The sequence below is a fragment of the Lissotriton helveticus genome, chromosome 11 (assembly GCF_964261635.1).
Source record: "Lissotriton helveticus chromosome 11, aLisHel1.1, whole genome shotgun sequence".
Lineage (NCBI taxonomy): Eukaryota > Metazoa > Chordata > Amphibia > Caudata > Salamandridae > Lissotriton > Lissotriton helveticus.
The window spans coordinates 127,860,509-127,881,424 of NC_136072.1; the positions used below are offsets into that span (position 1 = coordinate 127,860,509).

Here is a 20,916-nt window from a genome sequence, read left to right on the forward strand (position 1 = left end):
GGAGCACATTTCAACGGCATGGCAAGAATAAGAGCTCTTTTGTCTCAGAGAGAGGTGGCCTTGAGTTCGGCCCGTGAAACTTTCGTGCTTCACATAGCGAACACCCGTACAGAGGTGCAGACCCTTTTCAATAGTGATTCGCCTTTCCATTTCAGCAAGATGGTTCGGACTATCTTTAACGCGTCCTCCACAAAGGCCCTGGCGCACTTTTTTAAAGTTGTTACCAGTGGTCTCGTGACTTCATTTGAGAAAATCTTTGGAGTCATCCCTGCTTTCTTTCATTCTATTTTTTCCACTGTGCTTCGTGGATTGCCATTTTTACTTGCATTACCAGCGGACGCTCTTGTGCTTTTTTACATTTTTAAATATGGATGTCCCTCCTGTGCAAGCTCCCGCCCTCCAGCTGCTGACACTGTTCCGCAATCGCATGCTAGAATATTATGGCACAATGCCGTTGGCGATATTAAGCACGGCATATGGATTATCTTTTCGATTCTCCTACTTCACCTGTGTCCAGCCTGTATTTCACTGCCTGACCTGTGATTTCGATTGGGCCATTGATTTGTGTCTCTGCGGACCGGTTTCTCCTGACGTCGACTTTAATCAGCTGATGACTCCTATCATTACTCACGAGTTGGTTTGTCCTGGCGAAAGGATTATGGCTGTGGCATTGATGCATGGACTAATTGGTCCCTGGAATTTACTGGCGGCAACACAGTCTTTCTTGGAACAGAGCTTTCTTGAAAACCCACCGAGCTGTCCTCTGATGGTGATAGAGGATCCGGTGCTGGGAGAGCACGTATGTTCTTTTCCGCTTTTAAATTGGATGGCTGAACTCTTTTCGGATGAAGATGGTGACTTCCTATTGGAGGCTGTTGCAGCTTATTTTGCATACACAGTTATGTCATAGACCTTTTTCATGTTTGATATGCTGAGTACTAGCATTTCATTGACAATTCATTGACTTATTTGTCAAGTTTTTATTATTTAGCTTGCCTATTGGCTTAAGACTCGATAAAGTACTTGGCTGTTTTATTTTTCTTTAGCATTAAATTTTCCTAGTTTTTAATGTTTTACCTTGCGGACCGTCCACATATAAAGTTGCAATCTGCTCTCATGAGATGGCACTTCTATTATCTTATTCAGTTCGTTTCCGGATCATGGGGAGGTGTCATCTAGGTCCTGGATATCTTTACACCGTGTTAAGTTAGCATGGGCTCATTACCGGTTTAAACGCCATTTTTCCTTTTTTGCAACTTATGCACACGACACTTAGTTGTTGCTTTAGCTTTCAACCTAGTAGTTCATTGTGGTTTACATGAGAATAATATGTTATTGCTCTACTATCTGCTTTGCTTGTTAAACTATATCTGTACAGCGAGTGCTGAAGTTTCAAGAACAACACGATACAGAATTGTTATGAGGTCTGATCTGCACGACTTCATACTCATAACATAAGTGCAGCTTCTGCCAATTCTGGGCATGAGGCGGGTTTTATATTGCTTTGCCGAACACACATACACAACAGTTGATGCGGTTCACATGAAGAGAGAGCTGGTGTATGCTGATGTGATTCCTTCAAATCTAAGACACTAAAGTATGGGCACGCCCTAAACCAACACAAACAGACCTTCTTAGCAAATAATATAATATGTGTATTAGGGAGGGTGAGATATAAGCAGCCGCGGGCCGTGGAGGGAGTTACGGTGGGGCAGGGAGGCGGGGAGGGGGAGGGGCAGGGTGGAGCCCTCTCCACCCTGCCCCTCCCCCTCCCCGCCTCCCTGCCCCACCGTAACTCCCTCCACGGCCCGTGGCTGCTTATGAGTGTTGATAACTCTTATTCATTTACAGCATGTTAACATACTGTCACCATTCGCTTTTTATGTACTAGTAACTATGCTGGTAATTTTGCTACTGATAATATGTGTACTTGTATTATCTAAGATACTACGCCTGAGAAAACGGCATTAGTAAATAAACATTTCAAATACACATGTGTTCTTCTTAACTCCATGTTCTGGTTTCTAAGAAATATATAACGACCGACTGTTCATGAGTTCCACGTATCCTGAGGTACTATAAGTTCATATTCTGGATTGTCTAAACATTGAGAGTTTGTTATATCCAATGTGACACTGTACCTAGCTTGCTAAGGGTTTTTTGATTACTAACGCGAGTTTTGGGGCACCCTAATTCGCCGAGGTTCCAATCCTCTGTCCACAGTTCTGTGTGAGAACAGAAACCCTGCGACAGGGGCACCCCCGACCCTTGCTGGAGCTTCATCACACTTGCGATACAACTCCAGCAATGCGCCACCTTTACGGCACAGATACATCACGCATCTGTGCTGTTTTTGCCCCATGATGCGCCGCATTGTAAATGCAGCACACCATAGGTGACGGAACAGCGGCACAGAATGACTAACACATCCCTGGTGATGCGCCAGTCATCATAAATCTATCCCTATGCTTCTTATCTTGTTCGAGATGAACCGCCATATGTATCATCAAAGTTTTTTGCATTTCCTAAATAGCGAACTTTAAGGAATAAATAGCGATTCTTTACCATTCCTAGTTTGCGATGAGCTATTTGCTAATTACAAATTACCCATTCATTTCCTTCATTTCCATAGGGCGGTTGGACTCACTTTTAGCTCGAACGGCTGAATGGATTTCCACGAAACTTGGCAAAATTGTAGGGACTGGTAGCCCGATGTGCCTTTGCTATGTCTCAAGATATATGCTCCAGTGGTTTTTACGAAGATTAACTTTGAAAAATATATATTGGGCTACATTGGCCTATATATATGTTGGAGCCCAAATGTAGCCCAATGTAGCCCAATGAAGCCCAATGAAGCCCAATGTAGCCCAATGTAGCCCAAAGATGGCCGCCAGAGACAAAAAAAACAAATGTAGCCCAAATATCAGCCAGATGTAGCCCAACTATAGCCCAGTGACAGAATGACCAATCAGCTTCGCAAACCTCCGTTACGCGAAGCGGAGCGCTGTTACAGATATATATCTTTTTTTGAACGTTAATTTCTCAAAATCCACTGGAGCACATATATTGAGACCTAGCAAAGGCACATCGGGCTACCAGTCCCTAATATTTTACCAAGTTTCGTGCAAATCCATTCAGCCGTTCGATTATTATTATTATTATTTTTTTTTGCCCCGCGGGGCCCTTTTAAAACCTCCACATCAAACCTAGGGGGTCAGCGAAGATCTACTATGCCCCCTTATGGTCATTTGCCCCTTCGCTTTGGCCTCCTCTTGTCTCTCGATCCTACCGAGAGACAAGATGGCGGCCGCTACGGACTGTTTGGAATGTTTACAGACGCCGGAGAACCAATCAGCTTCGCTTCACAAAGCTCCGTTGCGCGAAAAGTCCGCGAACCGGAGCGCTTCCCGGTCCGCTGTTACAGATATATATCTTTTTTTGAACGTTAATTTCTCAAAATCCACTGAAGCACATATATTGAGACCTACAAAAGGCACATCGGGCTACCAGTCCCTACAATTTTGCCAAGTTTCGTGCAAATCCATTCAGCCGTTCGGGCTAAAAGTGAGGCCAACCGCCCTATGGAAAACTCAATGTTAAAAACACGTTTTGGGACCCCCCTTTTTTCTCAGCCCCCCCTTGACGAACCCCCCCCAAATTTCCAGGGGCTGCTCAGAAACAAAATGTTCCATTTTCCAGAAAATTTCAGCCAATTCCGTCCACAAACGCCAAAGTTATTAGACATAGAATTTTCAAAAATCCCATAGAGAAAAAATCCTAACTATATATACCTACTGGCGACCGCCAGTAGGTAATATACATATATATATATACATATATACATATATATATATATATATATATATATATATATATATATATATATATATATATATATATATGAAAAATAATTATGCATATTTAATATTTTTTATATGGCATTTATTATGTATTAATTAAAAAAATGTTTTAAATAATTCTAACTAAGAGGTCCATTAGGATGGTGGACGGACAAAGTCCGTCCGCCATCCTGTCAGGGGCAGGTACCGTCCGCCACAAGGGCGGAAGAACCGTGCCCCCAATTAGGATGCACCCGCCACAGTTGCGGGTGCATCCCACATTTTTAACATTGCGGCGGACGGTGCTTAAAGCACCGGCCGTCGCAATGTGAAAAATGCATGTGTGCGTTTCAAAGCACAACATGACAGGCACCGCGCGGTGCCTGCCATGTTGTGCTGTGAAACGCAGGGGGGTACCATAGGTACCTCCCATGTGCACCCCCCACCCCCACTTCACCCTGGGGGCCCCCAACGGGCCCCCAAAGCAGGAACCGTATGCCTTTTTGTGGCGGCATTGCTGCCACAGACAGGCATTCCCCTCAGGCCATCCTAATATGGCTGGCGGTGTCTGATAGACACCGCCACCATATTAGAGCTTTTCCGCCACGGTCGCAAGCCGACCGTGGCGGAAAAGCGGCGGACAGACTTTCTGACCGCCGCGGTCCCTCCCGCCATTGTAATATGGCGGGGGGAAATTGAGAGCGGACGGGCAAGGATGGCGGACGGATCGCCACCGCCTGCATGGCGGTGGCGATCCGTCCGCCATCCTAATCGGCCCCTATGTTTTATTTAATTATATTTATAATTTAATTAATTTTATATTATTTTTAAGACATTAAAAAAATCGATATTTTATACAACTATATTTTTAACAGCAATATGTTGGTATCAATATTTTGGTACTTACCTTTATAAAGATAGGAAGTCGATATTTTGTCCATCGATATTTTGGACACGATATTCTGGTATCTCGATATTCTGACTGACAATATTATGTCAGTGATCCGAATGTTCAGCCTGTCAGTGACCCTGCACTTTCTTTCCCTTCCAATATTTACTCTCCATGATTACAGAATGGGCTGAGCTCAAAATGTTGGTGGTTTCAGGGGTTTGGCTTTTTATATCATTGTCTGGAGTTTGCTGAGAAATTTCCTGATACTTTGAGGATTGGCTCAATTTTGCTCTGCCTTGCACATCACAAGAATGTTTATAAAAAAATATTGCTCTTTTGGGACTGGTGGATAAGGTAAAGAATATTTAAAGAGAGTTCACTTCTTGCACCATGGTTTCTAGTAGAGCTGGAACCAATGCTCCATACACGGCTCAGTCTCCACTCTTACTTACTCTTTATTCGTCATATTGAATGGAAGAGAAGACTGTGTTCCTATAATCAAAGTAATGAAAAAATAGCTTTAGTTAGATACTAATGTGTCATTGTTTGGACTGTGTAGAAGCAATGGTGACTGTAGCAGATCATTCAGATTACTTTCTAGGTGCCTGAAAAGGGAGGCTTCTCAGACATCATTACTGCTCAAGCTTCCTTTTCTACATCAAAATATTTTTGGTTCAAGATGGAAATGGTGAAGCAGGCAGGTGACTGAGGTTGACTTAGGCCTCTCTGATTCAGCCTCTGCCTTACTATGGAGGCTTTCTGACCTATGTGGACACTCAGATAAGTAATTTTCTATTGGATCATGGTTTCTCGCTTGTATCACTGAGTGCGATAGTTTCATTGATCTCCCATATGCAGAAGCTGGCATGACTATATTTGAGCTCCAGAGCTGATTTTTGCATAATCTTGCTAGTTTGAAAGTTTGTATATGGTGTTGAAAGAATTATGCACAGATATTCCCTAGATATTCTGTACATGTCTCCGGATTCAGGGACCAGGTTGACATTTTGGTCAGCAGAAGGTCTCAAGAAAACTGCCTTGAAGAAGGCTTCCTGGCCAAAAAGGTAATCATTCCCAGTTGCATTGTAGTAACATGGTTTGGGGTGTAGACCAAATACTTCCTGGAACCCAAGACTAGGGGTGTTTTTCAAAGGTGTTTTTCAAACTAATTTTCTGGGAACGTGATATTTCAGATGGTATCTCTACAAGAGATCTCCTTTAATCAGGAGGATGCCTATTTGTGTACTTGCATCAGCAATCCCGAAGATTGTTAATTCCCTTCGCATTTCTAAATTCAAAACCAGCCCATTGTGTAAAGTTTGACTCCAAACATTTTCACAAATTTTCTGGCCCCATTGGTGAATTTCCTACTCAACAGAGGAGCTCATATGCAAGCATGCCTAGATGAATTGATGGTTCATGTTGCAACCCTTCCTATGTCTCTGTTGGTTGTTCATTGCTCTCATCCAGGGCCTTGAAACTCTGAACTCACCTGAGTGCAAATAAAGAGAGGGCTCCTGGTTGGTAAATGGCTGGGCTTCCAAAGGTTAGTGAAGGCTTTTTTCTATTGTGTAGTTGAGCTTCAGTCTGTACCTCTGGTGGTTTTAAGAGAAGATGCCAGTGGTAGGGGATGGGGTGCCACCTTTGGAACTGACATGTATGGTTGAATCAGAGGATTGTCATGTCTTTGAACTAGAGTGAACTGATGGTAGTTTAGAACATGCTAGAAATGTTATACATCATCAGGCATGGAGCACTTGCTCTTCTTCATTTGCTCTTCTGGCACAACCTGGTCAGAATTGTATCTGCAATTGGTTCAAGCTTTTTGGCACCTGGGGTCAGAGAATGTAAAGGCTGATCCCCTGAGTAAGGTGTTTCCATTCTCATTGGACTTCTATTTCCACTGTGAGGTTTTTCTGGAGAACAAGAGCCAGCTGGAAGTTCAGCGGATGGACATGTTTGGCTCCAGCAGGATGCTGTGCTGCTGGCTTTCTGGATGTGAATGAATACAAAGAGTATTTGGGACCCTTATTTAGCCAATAGCTAAGTACCCTTGAAGGAATCTGGCAAGATTAAATAAAGTGTGGGTTCTGTCTTCCAGCCAGACAGTGAGACCTTACATTGTGACTTGTACATTAATGTTACCTTTTGCATCAAATAATAGCTCTACACATCATAGGTTCTTCATTCAATGAGGCTGGAACCCTGTGATGATGACAGCTAGCTCATATATGCCTCTCAAAATCGTAAGCCACTAGTTTTTGATGAATTTGAAGCTCTCTTTGGGAGATTGGTTTGGTCCTGTTGCTTTATCAATCATCAGATCATCTAGTAAATACTCCATATAATTCCTTGAGCTCTATTTCCCCTAAAGGCTCCTGGTGCTTCTTTTTTTGTTCGAATTCGCTTAGAATGATACATCCTAGTAACTTTCATTGCTTCTGCATTTGATTTGCCTTTTATCTCAAAGACATTGGGGTCCATGAATAATGCTGTGAAATGCAAACCCTGTAGTTCCATAACATTAATATGAAGAAGTCCAATGTCATTTCAGGTTTTCAAAGATTTAAATCAGGACATGACATTTGAAGTTCACTTTTTTCCTCTGTTTATACTTTTCACTATAACATTTGGTTGTCTTTCAGGGCCTTTTGTGATTTTTAGAAATTGGCACAAACCTAACATGCTTTAGGTGAGTTTGGCTATCGCCTGTTTCTGTCCACGAGTTTATCTCCACCTCAAACTGTTCCCATGCGTACATCTGGCTTTTGTCCCCGAGGTGGTTTGCATGAGAAACTCCTTAAGTGTGGCATTCCTCATTGATTTTTACTATACATGGGCTGTCATCAGTGTAGAATTGAAATTAAAGACCCCTGCTTCTAATTAAGTACAGGAGATGGTTGATGAATTAGGATAGGCAATAACACAGTTGATTCTTCTAGGTTGCGCCTGTAATGTACCTTAATTATTTTTTAAGTAAGCACTTAGGTAGATGCAAGATTTTGTATTTGCTATATATTTTGCCTCAACAGAAACCATGGTCCACGGCAAAAATAACAGTTGGTGGAAGGGGGGGAGGGTGCAATGTAAATCATTTTATTTATTTAATTATTTACTTTACTCCGTTCAGCCGTATGCCGGAGTTTACAACGACCCACCCTGACCCTCCCACGCCCCGCCCACCGCAGCACTCCCTCGAAGAGCCGCCACTGCTTACTGACATCATCATTTAGACTTTTTAAACTGGGACAATTGTGATTTATTTTTATTTTGCTGTGCTCTGCTGTTTCATTTCTACATATAATGAGCTTTAGGTTGTATAACAAGATTTCTGTGTGTATTTTTAATGTTATATGCACTAAAGGTCCAGTTGTAAGCTAACGGTCACTGGATGTGTATTTTAAATGCTACAGTACTTGGGGCTGGGGCAAGTGCAGTGCCTAGAGAGCAGGTTAATGACTTTGAACTGTGAAGTTAATAAATGTGTGTTTGATCCATATTTTGAACTCATACCAACAAGGCAGAAAAGGAACAGTTCCATTCTAAACGCATGCACTATTTAAAAGCAGAGCAGCTGAAATGTGGCTACAAGGAGAGATGGCCTTGTGTGTTCTGTCTTGTAGGATAACAGAAAAGAAGCCTCCATATAAAATATTTGAACAGAAAGCATTCTTCAATACACTGGGTGACAGAACAGGAGTAGAGCACGAGGTAGCCTTTCCTCCCTCTATAGAACAACATGTATATGGAAGGTTAATAAGCTGCTGGATATGGGCAGGGTTGCACATGCACCGGTTGCTGGAGAGGGATAATGAAATATGAGTTCTGACTTCAAGTCTGATGGTACAATAGGGTATGAAGGAAGACTTTACAGCATGGCATATTATTGTACATTATTATGACTATGCTGTCACACAGCTTGTTATAATTAAGAACAGTATTAGATTAATAGGATATTGAAATATAATTAAATAGTGCTGGGGGTCATCTAACATTTACTCAAAGAAGTATAATAATTGTTGAGTTGGTTATATTATCTAAAAACTTTTTAATGCACCTGAGGTTTTGTTGAACAGAGTATAATAAATAATCAGATAAAATATGAACCATTATATGTGTATAGTGATTTCGAGGTATGTGAGGAGCTCTGAATAACACCTCTGCGGAAGATTCTTTGCAGGTTTGTGTGTCTCTTAACACTCTTACAGACCAGAGTATAGCTCAGTATCGGATAACCGAGAGACACTTACCAGCTCTCCTTATCTGCAAAGAGCCCATGGGTTCCATTAGTGATGTAAGGCATCTCCCAGGTGTGATCCCAATCATTGGGGTAGGAAAAATCATTCTTGTATGCATATCTGGGGCGGATGAGGTCGTTCAAAAGAATTCAGCCTCTGTTTACATTCTTGTCTCTCTCAATCTTTGACCATAAGTTATGGATACAATTTCTTACCCCAATTCGCTTTCACTTGGACAAACGTTTTTATTAGATGTAGGGCTTAGGTAAGATATCCTTTGGCTTTACTTGCTCAATTTGGCACTTATGCATGGACCTAGGCTAACCACTTTCCCACCTCCATTGCAGGGATTTTTCGAAGGGTTGATGTACAGGGGTCAATAAAGCTCTCTAGTAGTTCATAGGACTAATGGTTGGTTCAGAACGCCAGAGCCTCCTTCATGTTTGGGTGCACCTCTGAGATTCCAATATTACTAGAGATTAGGCCTGGTTACTTCTGCATCGCGGAACTCCACGAAGTGACCCAAAACCTCTGCAGTTCCGCTAGTGGTGGAGTGTATTTAGTCATGCAGTTAGCATTGATTTTCAGCACCGGGTGTTTGCCCTGCACTGTAAAATCAGCACCAACAGCAAGATGGGCAGCGCAAGAGGGTGCTGCTTCTTTTCTGCAGCTCAAGTAGATTTTCTATTCGAGTGGAAACTTTCGCAATGAGAACATAAGTTTTTCCCACACGAGAGGTGGTGACCATCTGCGATCACAAAGGTTGAGAAACCCGACCGCTCTCGTTGAGAAATCTCACCGGGAGGTGGATTTTTCCTACTCGCGCTCACCAACTTGTGTTGGCGAGCGCTAGAGAGGAATAAAATGCACTCGGCTACACGGAGCAGAGGTTTTCGGAAGTCTGCATGCTCCACGGAATGCTGAAATATTCTGCAAACTCAGCGAACAGAGCGAAGCTCAACACCAAGGCCTAATAGAGATCTTAAAAAAAAAATTGATGCTTTGTTTTACATCTATACAGGCAAATGAAAGTATTTCAGAAGTATGGTGTGTGTGCAGGTTTTGCAGATTGGGTCATATGTATGCATAATGTAGTCACTTACAGGATAGAAGAAAAAGAGATTCTTCATGATTAGTATCATAGTGATATTTTCAGAGCCCTACCAAAAAACTACTTATGATTTGCCGCTGTTGCTTTCTCTTCAACACCAGCTTGTAAACAGCCCCCAAATCATTGACTAGGACTTTGGAAGGGGTGGATATAGGCAAAAGCTGCTGACAACTTACCCAAGTTTTAATAGACAAAGGAACCCAAAGGTATATAAGGGACTATGGGTATAATAATTCATAATGAATAAGAGGTCGCATACAGTGGAATCTCACTAAGCATAAGCCATTGAAGAAAAATGAATTCCATGTCAGAAAATCCAAATGGATATGTACATGTATTTGTTCAATCATATAACGCACACATAAAAAATAAAAGTGAGGTGCAACAAGAAAAACAAGAAACAACATTTTCAAAGCTCGGACATTTCCTAGTGACTGTGGAAATAATAAACAGGTTATGTCATATGTCAGTTTAGAGTACCAATGCTATCATATTTTAAAAAACATTTGCAGTAGTCATGGCACTATTTGTCGATGATGTTTTGGTCCCACTTTACAATATGGGGATCATCATCTGGACTTAAATGAATATGCCTGAAATGCAAAATATACCTGGAAGGAAAAATTCAAATTCAAAGGAGAGGGAGATATATGGTCAGGTAAGTGGGGAGAGAAAAGCTAGACATGGATTAACAATGATTGAGCCATGGTGACAATCACTCATCCATGCATGTATGTGGTCAAGTGTCAACCAAGCGTGCATCACGCTGTAGATGAAGTATTACAAAGAATGTGAGGAAACGCATGCAAGTGGTAAGGTGCAAAACTGTGTAAGCCACCACAGAATGAGAAAGTGATTGTATGTACATGGGATCAGAGTTTATGAGCATTTAAAAAACACTAAGCCATACATAAGAACCCATTGGGGTACTACAATTCCTAAAGGAGGCAGTAGTCCAGTCCTTGTCGCAGTGGTGCCAAATGTCTTAAAAAGACGAAGTTATCAGGGTGAATGTGCATTAGCCTAGAGACAATATTTATGAGGAAAAAGAGATCACAGAGGATGCACCTGATTGTAAAATGAGATGTCCAAATGGATTAAAGTTGGACATTGAGAGAGCAACGTGAGAGTGAGGCTGCAGATCTAAAAAGGAGGAAAAAATGGAATGGTCAAGGATATACATGGACTTGTGGTGGCTGTGGGTGCATGCGAAGTGAGCAAGGGAGGGGCCGATTACCATGCGTCTGGTGGAAGGTGCCCAGGTTTCTGAAATACAGCAATCAGTGTCTCAATATAGAAAACTGCATAAATGAAGTGATAATGATGTGCAAGCTACTGAGTGAAAACTGTGTGACTTACCATGTAGCCTTTTGTAATCAGAAAAGTGCCTGGATGCATTTCCAAGTGCCCAATTGTATTTCCAACCCGCCTAGTGGTTGAGAGATGCAGTGCACATGCGTTAAATAGACACGAAAGGGGACAGATATGACAAATAATAGGAAAATATAAGGCAGACATGTTTTAGTAGGTCACAGGTACTGAAATCAGGCCAAGGAGTCTCTGGAAAGGGTTACTTAGAGAAAATTCATCTTCAAGCTCCTCACACATGTTTACAAAGCTCTCCACAACGTAGGACCGGCATATCTGAACCACCGTCTCTCATTCCACGTACCCGGCAGACAACTTTGCTCCGCCCAACTTGTTCTGGCCACCGTCCCATGGATTCACAAGACCAGAACTGAAGGAAGATCCTTCTCCTACCTTGCTGCCAAGATCTGGAACACCCTGCCCCTGCACCTCATGCAATCTCTGTTGCTGACCCAATTCAGGAAGGATCTCAAGACCTGGCTTTTCGACTGAACCTCCATACCTAGACGGATCAGCAGCCCCCCCCTCCCCTCAGCACCTTGAGACCCTCACAGGTGAGGAGCCGCGCTATACAAACTCCAGATTGATTGATTGAAAATTCAGAGTGCCTGAGCTGAAATTATTTATATACATTTTGTACAGCATAAGCACTTATCAAAATCCTGCAAAGGGCAAGAAGGCCCCCACGTGAAGGTTGTTGATAGGGTAATTGTCAGCAGAAAACTGCTAGCATTAACTAAAGATGCACTTCTCAATTAGGTGTGGGTAACACTAAAGTAAGCAAGAAATCATAAATGATGTGAACAGGATTACACAATGACATGCCATATTACACATCTTAAGCGATGTCCTAAACCCACGTCTGTAATTGTGCTCATGCAGCGGGCAGTTAGCAAATGAGACACAGTCCTCTGCTCTGTTCAAGCTAGTGTGCAAGTTGTTGGTGAGAAGTATCCACTTAAGTCCCACTTTGTTCAGTAATGAGTTAATGTCTGAGATTCTTGGGAGCTTCTGCCAGCGTAGATCATTCTCTGTATGACTTTTGAGTTCAAAGTTGTCCACCAGTGGTGCATTGCTGACTTTGCATTGAATGCGGTTCCTGTGCTGACAGATCCGAATGAACACTTTTTGTGTAGTTTGCCATATATAAATCTGTTTACATGGGCAAGTAATTGCATATATAACATTCATGGTATTGCAGTTAGAGAATTGATTTAACATTATGTTTACATTATTATGTACAAGGTTCTTGGTCTCAACAGTAAAAGGGCAGACACTATAATTACCACATTTATTATGTTCCAAACGGGGGTTCATACCCTAAATTTGTGGTAAGGTTTGGGTTGGTTTGGTGATGGGAATGCTGGCCCTGGCTCCTTGGTCTAATTTCAGTACCTGTGACCTTCTACAATATGGCCGCCTTATATTTTCCTATTTTTTGTAATATCTGTTCCTTTACGCTTTCTGTCTATTTAAAACATGGGCACCGCATCTCTCAACTACAATCCTTTTGCATAAGTCTGCATGGTAAGTCATACAATCTTCACTGAGTAGCTTGCACATCATTATCACCTCCTTTATGCAGCTATCTATATTGCAACACTGATTGCTGTATTTCAGAAACCTGGGCACCTTTCTCCATACTCTGGCATGGGGCAGTGCACGCTTGGCGTCTGTCCGGTGAACCGGGAAACCAGCGATAGTTGCCGTAACTCTTTACTCACAGTAAGAGGCACCTTCCTTGCTTACTTTGCCGGCACCCATGGCCACCACGCGTTCGTGTATGACCATGACCATTTGATTTCTTTCCTACTTTTTAGCACTGCAGCCCACTCTCTTGTCGCTATCTCAATGTCCAATTTTAATCCATTTGGACATCTTTTTTACCATCAGGTTCGTCCCCTGTGATCTCTTTTTCCTCATAATTATTGAATCTAAGCTGATGCACAGTCACATTGACAATTTACTCTATTTAAGATACTGCACCTCTGCATCGAGGACTGGACTATCGCCCCTTTTAGGAATTGTTCTACACCAATGGGTGCTTATGTACAGCTCAGTGTTTTTCAAATGCTCTTAAAATCTAATCCCATGTACAGACCAATCACCTTCTCATTCTGGGTTTGGCTTACGCAATTTTTCACCTTACCACTCACATTCGTTTCCTCACATTCTCCAAATACTTCATCTACAGTGTGATGCACGTTCGGTTGACACTTGACCACGTACGTGCATGGTTTGAGCGACCGTCGGCTTCCACCATGGCTCAATCATTGTTAATTATGTTCTCACTCTTCTCTCGCCCTTTCTCTCTCTCTTCTCTATCTGCCTCGCTCTCTCCTTTGTTTTTTTATTTTTCCTCACAGGCATTTTTTGCATCTCAGTCATATTCATTTAAGTCCTGATGATGCTCCCCATATTGTAAAGTGGGATCAAAACGTAATCGACAAATAGTACTATGACCACTGCAAGTGTTTTTTAAATTGATAGGATTGGTACTCTGTTTATTATTTATGCAGTCACTAGGAAGTATCTGAGCATTGAAAGTTTTGTTTCTTGTTTTTGTTGTTGCTCCCCCTTTTTTTTTTCTTTAGAGCATTATATAATTGAATAAATACATGTATATGTCCATTTTGATTTCCTGACAAGAATCCATTTTCATGTAGCTTATACGGCTTATGCTTAGTGGTATGCCGCTGACAACTTACCCAGCAAAAATGAGAAGCAGAACGTGCAGTGCTGGTAGTGTTGCAAAACTGTGGGTATGACTTGTAAATTCTTTGAAAATTCTATTTGAATATAAAAAAAACAGTTTCAACTGAAACCCGGAAATATTCTTGAATAGGGCTGTGGGGCTAAATCCTGCACTTGTTAAATGTTTATGTGGTCCCTTTTCATGACACGCTTAATGTCTATCATATGTGTTGAAATGCTAATGAAAGGTTTGTGATTAAATTCACAGGTCAAGATGAATTACTTTTTTCCCCTTGTTTTAAAAAAAGAAGTTGGTTAAATATTATTTAAAAATAAACATTTTACAACAGTTGCTACGTTGTTTAAAATAAAAAAAAATCACAAATTACACTAAATACTAATGCTCTGTAGTTTCAATTAAGCTGTGTTGACATTTAAATGCACCTTTACATTGTCAAATTAACTGAATTTCCATTACAATGTTTCCACTCATTTTTGATGTTTTGGTGTTTCGTTATAAATGACTTTCCTTAAATAAGATTTTCCATGATTTAGCTTCCTCCAATATACTTTCTCCGTTTTCATTTATCTATGAACTCACCTACTACCAAGTATTTCAGGCTCTATGATGCTGTCTCCTGCAGAACTTGCCTGTTAAAGCTAATATTCCAGGCAACAATAGGTGGGTCATGTCAGATGTCAAGCAGGGTACAGAGTATAGGGAAAAACATGGTTCCAGAAACAAAGGTACACAAAGAAGAGGATGGTGCAAGGAATAGGTGGCACCCACTGTAACATTCCTTAGACCCACTTACTCCAATGACACTTCCCCTATTGAGAATGTGCTTGACATTGTATGTCTTTCCCCCAGTGGGGTAAAGTGATTATTTCAGACAGTTGTACTTCTGGGGCCGTATTACGCATTGCCATTGTTTGTGCCCCATTATGGTTAATGCGCTGCCCCCAGGTCAGCCATGAACTCTCGCTGCCCTGGGGGCAGCACATTCATGTGAAAATACGGATCAGCTGCTCCGTGTTTTCACAGTGCAGGCAACACCCGCCTGCCCTTTTAAAGGGGATTAGAGATCCCCTTGCAGGAGGCCGCACTCAGTGACAGCACCCGCTTGCAAGAGCATGTCTGGGGTGTCCATGGGATCCCCTTTACCCCCTGTAGAGGGCTGCTGTCAGGAGGCGCACTGAGAGTGTGCCACCTTTTAAATGGCGCACTGTCAGTGCACCTCCTGAGGGCTTCTTTGACTCTGCGCACGCGTCTGTAATATGGCGCAGGCAGAAAGTCAAAGAAGTGTCCTCATTTGCATGGGGCATGCCCCTATGCAAATGAGGGAACACCCTCTGTTGTTGAAAGCGCTGGCTTTATCGGTATTAAAGAAAGGGAAGCACAAGCATCTGCGTCCCCTACTATAATACCAAAGTGCCCGGGGCGTGCAAAGCGGGATCAAATGCCAGTTGTGACCCCTGGGCACATATTGTAATCATGCCCCTGTTGGGCATAGTGCACAATGGCACAATTATGGTTTCCATTCAAATTGAGTTCCCAATCCAGAGTGTTTGGATGGTGTGTGGTAGCTGTATGATTTTTCTGGAGTAGTATAATATTCTGTGTTATAGTCAAGTTTTGAGCTTGTGGATCATAATGTTGAGTATCTTGGAAAGTTATCTCCAACAATAATTACCTTCATGCTCCTCTAGAATGCTAAAAGATTCAAGATTTGATCTCAAAAGGTGGTGTGTTTTCATTCTTGTATCATTTATTCGCATTCGATTGCATTTCTTCAGCTGCAAGTATGCTTTGTCACATCTCCCAAAGCCACAAGTCAATGCGTGTTACTTGTGACTATTGATAATGTCTAGGCTTTTCCCAATAGTTTAGCTTCTTTGCTTAATTCCTTTGGTTTCGTTGACCTTGAAAGTTCATCATTGCACATGATGTAGAGAGACTCGGTTGCTTATGTGATTCTGTTTTCTTAGGAGAGGCAGTAGCCTCTTCCATCTGTAAGGGTCACTTTGCTTTCCTATTAAGGTCTCTGTTGACTATTGTCTAAAGATCAGACACTGTCAGAAATCAATCAGATGTATCTAATGCTTCTTGTTTCATTTGACTCATGGCCCTGATTAGGGCTAAAGTCCTCATTTAGAGTACTGTGCATGGGATATGTCATCACAAATGTGGCATATGTACCGACCGCCGGATTACAAGTGCATTACAGGCTATGGTACTTTTAATATGTCACATGGGATAGTTTTGACGGAGTAGTATCCCATCTACCAAACTCTAAGTAAGGCCCTTAATTTGTAAAAAATAATGATAAATAAATAAATAAATAAATAAATAAGTAGGTCAGTGCAGGGTCCCAAGATTTTTTCTAGAAGTCCTCCACTGGCATTGCTAAATGCCGGGGCTGCTGAATGGAGAGGATGTGGTCTGACAGCTAGGGCTACTGACTTTGGAGCTGGGAAACCAAGGTTCGAGCCTCAGGGTCGCGTCCACATCCTGTGATCCTGAGCAAATCACTTAATCTCCCCATGACTACCAAAAAGAAAATATATGAATGTGTTCTTGTGTAACGTAACCAGTGCTCATGTAAAGCTCTCCAATACCTTCGGGTCGAGTTCACACTATATAAATCTGCAACAGAAAATAAAAGGCTAATCTGCCTAGTGTTGATTCCACATTATACCTCCTACTACGTACACTGCCTGTCTCTTTGTCTCAATCTTGCAAGTTTTTTTTCACACTATGCAATTCATTTGCTGTCTTTCTCTTCCTAATTCTTCCTCCCATTTCTGCCTGTCTCTTTCTTGTGCTGGTTCTGATTATGTCACCTATGTCCTGACCCCAAATTTAGAGCCTGTACCCACCACCTGCAGAAATTAAGCAATGCATCTGTGTCCCTGTTTTGATCTTTTCAAATTACTTTCTCCTTTTTTTTACTATCACCTTTTTTTATAGGATGTGGTGTTCTTCAATCTATGAATCACATGACTCTAATATAGACTTTCCCTTTTACCATCAGGATGTCTGCCACCAAGCTATTCAATCACTTTCCTCTTTTAAATAGTCAAATGGTTCTAAGACAATGTCCACCGTAAGACTTGATTGATATCTACTGGCATCTACCGATACTGTTTTTAATGTCTGAGCCAAGGCGAGCATTTTGTTCAAAGAAATGGCAGATGTCAAATATATGCCTCAAAGTGGAATACATGTGGCTGACAGAAGACAATCTCCTAAAAAAAAGTCACATAAAAAATGGTATTCTGAACATTCTAGAGATATGAGACCATTTTTAAAACTTTTCAGGGCTCAGAAGACATGGAAAAATGGGATGAACGCTTTTCCAGGCTCTTTAAAATTTTAAATAAATGTCATAAAGGTAAAACGGTAAAAAAGAAAAAGATATGTGTTGCCTGTCTCTAAAAATGTTTAAAACTAATATTGTTGAAACTCGTTTTATGGGTCTGTTCATAAATAGAAGTATTTTAAGTTGCTTGGTAAAACATGTCTTGTACAGGCGACATAACAAAATGAAATACATATTTTAAACACTATATACTCACTTCATATTTCAAATATCCAAGAAACAATTTGCATTTTTAAACAGATCTACTTGCTACAGCAATACTTGCCGTTTCAGGTACGTCTTTGACAGAACAGGTTCTCCAGTCCGCTCTGCTCAGATAATAACATTCATTTTCCACGACATCCACAGTTAGGTAGTATATATTTCCCCCACCCTAAAAAAAATAAAAAACAGGTAGTTCAGGGAGTAAGTGTAAAATGTTTGAACCTGGGGTTTGTGGTTCCTAAGAATATTAAAACAATTGAACTGCGGTTTTGGTGTGGAAAAAGCGTGATTTTCCCTGTCGCCAACATGCCAATTTCTAGTGAAAATTCCACATTTTAATCTTGTTATGTGTTGGCTGTTGCCTGAGTGAAAACCAACATGAGATTCTTGTGCGTACAGAAGGCAGGTGAGATGTAAGCTGAATGCATTGTCCCTACAGTTTCTAATGTCACGCAAAGACTTTTGTAAAACAAAATCATTAGACTGGACTGTTTGCATCCCTTGTGATCTATTGTCATCTGGAGATCTGTCATTGTTTGCAAAATACAAAGGAATCCTAACATCAAAACATGTACAACAAACATTGCTTAACAGATCCGGCTTTGACGAGTTGGTACTATGTATGGTTAATTTTGTTTTTATTTTTTATTGCAAGAATTGGCAGCGGCGAAAAAAAGACACAAAGCCACCTTAAATGGTATCTTTGTGCTTGTAAGATTTTTTCTTTCTTTGAAGCCATTTCTTACAATTTAATAGAGTATTATGTGTGCTTCCTAGCAGGCAGGTATACTTAGATCAATGGTCGTGCTGGCCTATAGGACAAACATGCTTTGCCAGGTGGGCCAGTTTGGCAGGTCAGTGTGTGGTCCAGTTTTGTGGCTGTGCAGGGGCTAGTTCTGTGGCTGTGGGTCAGGTGTGTAGCTGTTTGTGGGCTGCTGTTGTGAACATCTTTATACAAAAAGCAAGATGCAATGGCAGAAAGGACTATGTAGTTAACGGTAGGTTGTACTGGACACATGGGACAGATTTACGAATATTTGGTAAATGCAATGCAGCAAGACAACTTGCAACATGCGTCAAATGGAGAGGGTACGAATGCACCATGTCTACTAAGACATGGCACATTCCTGCTCTACTTCTGAGCTGGTGCACTTGTGGCTGCTAAGCGCCAATGCAAGCACCCTCGTACCATGGTGCAAGGGTGCTTGAGTTACAGCCAATCTTGGTTTTGTGCAGGAAGGGACACCTCCTGCACAAAACAATCCTCTGTGGCTTATTCCTCTCTTTATGAGCCTGATTATGACCTGGAGCGGGCCCCCACACCACCATCCTACTCCAGGACCACCAAAGGTCACTGCCGGCCGCCTGCCAGATTACGAGTTTCCACATAGCCTGTCAGATGGTCCTTTGGAATTCCCACGACAGTGCCTTTAAAAAATGCACCACAATGGGAACGTCATAGGTTGTTCTTGCACGGCATGGACTGCAAAGTCCATGAAATGCAGGAAAAGTGGTGTGCTCAGACAGGGCGGCATACCATGTGCCCCCCTGCATGCTTCACAAGCCCTTGAGGCCCAAGGATGCCTGTAGGGCCCCCTTTGCATCCCTACCACCAGCACCGCCAGGCATATTGCTGCTCCAGCCCGCTGTGACACCGCCAGGGAAAATGGTTTCCTGGTGGTTGCAGCAGTCCCAAAATGGTCTGACTGCTGTACTTGTAATAGGGCAGTCAGACCACTGGTGTGATAGTCCCCGACCGCCACCCCACTGCCACCACGGGTTTGGCGGTCCATCAGGCCCTATGTGTGCTGCAGAATGCACCGCAAGCGGAAAGAGGAAAAACAAGGAGAAACAGACATATTTCTCGTTGTTATGCCTCCCCTGGAAACGAGTTGCATTTTGACACATTCCTAGGTTTTAGTAAATTCAGGAATGCATAATAAACTATGGGTGAATTCATTCCCAGGGCACAGTAATACAAGGGAGTGGCTTGTGCTGCCTTGCGGTACTCCATATTTACAATGGTACGTTGAGCCAATTAATGTGGCTCTGTGTTGCATACTAAATCTTACTTGATGCAAGGACAATGCAAGCCCTTGATAAATCTGCCCCATAATGGGTATCTCATATGGAAAGAGATGCATCCTTTAGTATGGAGTGTGCACAGGCAGGTGGTGCTCTTCTAATTTGAAAATAAATTAACTGCCACCTGACCAACGATAGGTGTTGCACACACCCTTCCCCAAATCACCCCTCTCAAACTCTATTTTGTTAGCAACAATTACACATTATCATTGCCTCTAGGTTACACCAATACCACCAATAAGCTAGTTTTCATGTGATGGACAAGTTCAGTTAAAAAATGTGTATGACCTACCCAGTTTGTCTGTGTGGGCTCCTTTAATTCCTTATATTATGTTTGTTCCCTTGTTCCTTTGATTCCCTATTTCAATGCAAATTCCTATCTGTCTACCACTTCCTTAGGTACTAATCTGCCCTGTACTCAGACATAAAAGTCTCAATAAAGAAATAGAAAAAAAAATTGGTGTCCATAAAAAGTAAAGGGATTACATACCGCAGGTTGACGATGCGCGTCGACCACACGGAACAGGCTCAGGAGGAACCCTTCTTCTAGCTCTTTATTGATCAGATCAAGGAGGTAACCTGCAGGACTTTCTGTAGCATTGCAGTCTTCAGGTATCATCTCCATGGGGCTTAGAGCATTAATAGTGCATAGCAGTGACCAACATAACAGCGCTGTAAACGGTTTCATTTTTGGTCGCTAATAAACGAGGGTTCACTTTGTCTTCAAACAGCTGTCAGATACAGCTGAGAATAAGTCCATGGGGCTTCCTTGTTTTATACAGCACTGTTAATCAAATGTCAATATTACCTTGACCTTACTCTCAAATCGGCTAATAAATGTTCAAGTAAATGATAAACTAGTAATGTTTTACCATTTCCACATATCTGTTCCACATGTCTGCATTGTGCAAGAGGACAAACGCTTTTATCACTGTTCCCATCAGATTTATGAGAGGGAAGAATGAGGACAGGTAAACACATGTCCAGTGCACATGACCTTGTGTGCCTCTTGGTCCACTCTGACAGTCTTACATAGTGTGCACCTGTCTGGCAGGCTACTAGAACATACCCTAGGAATTACAGCAGTGGCACATACTATCTT

General features: G+C 41.9%; 1 protein-coding gene across 2 annotated transcripts in view; it reads right to left on the bottom strand.

Moving 5' to 3' along the window:
- The window catches only part of LOC144792047 (T-kininogen 1-like), a 207,062-nt gene extending 186,498 nt beyond the window's left edge, over positions 1-20,564 (bottom strand). For both annotated transcript variants that reach the window (XM_078666910.1, XM_078666909.1), the window contains exons 1-2: positions 20,305-20,564; positions 17,791-17,898 (exon numbers count right to left, since the gene is read on the bottom strand). In XM_078666910.1, the coding sequence (XP_078523036.1) occupies positions 17,791-17,898; positions 20,305-20,502 (306 nt within the window). In that variant the 5' untranslated portion in view covers positions 20,503-20,564. The remainder of the gene's footprint in view (positions 1-17,790; positions 17,899-20,304) is intronic.
- Positions 20,565-20,916: the final 352 nt, after the last annotated feature.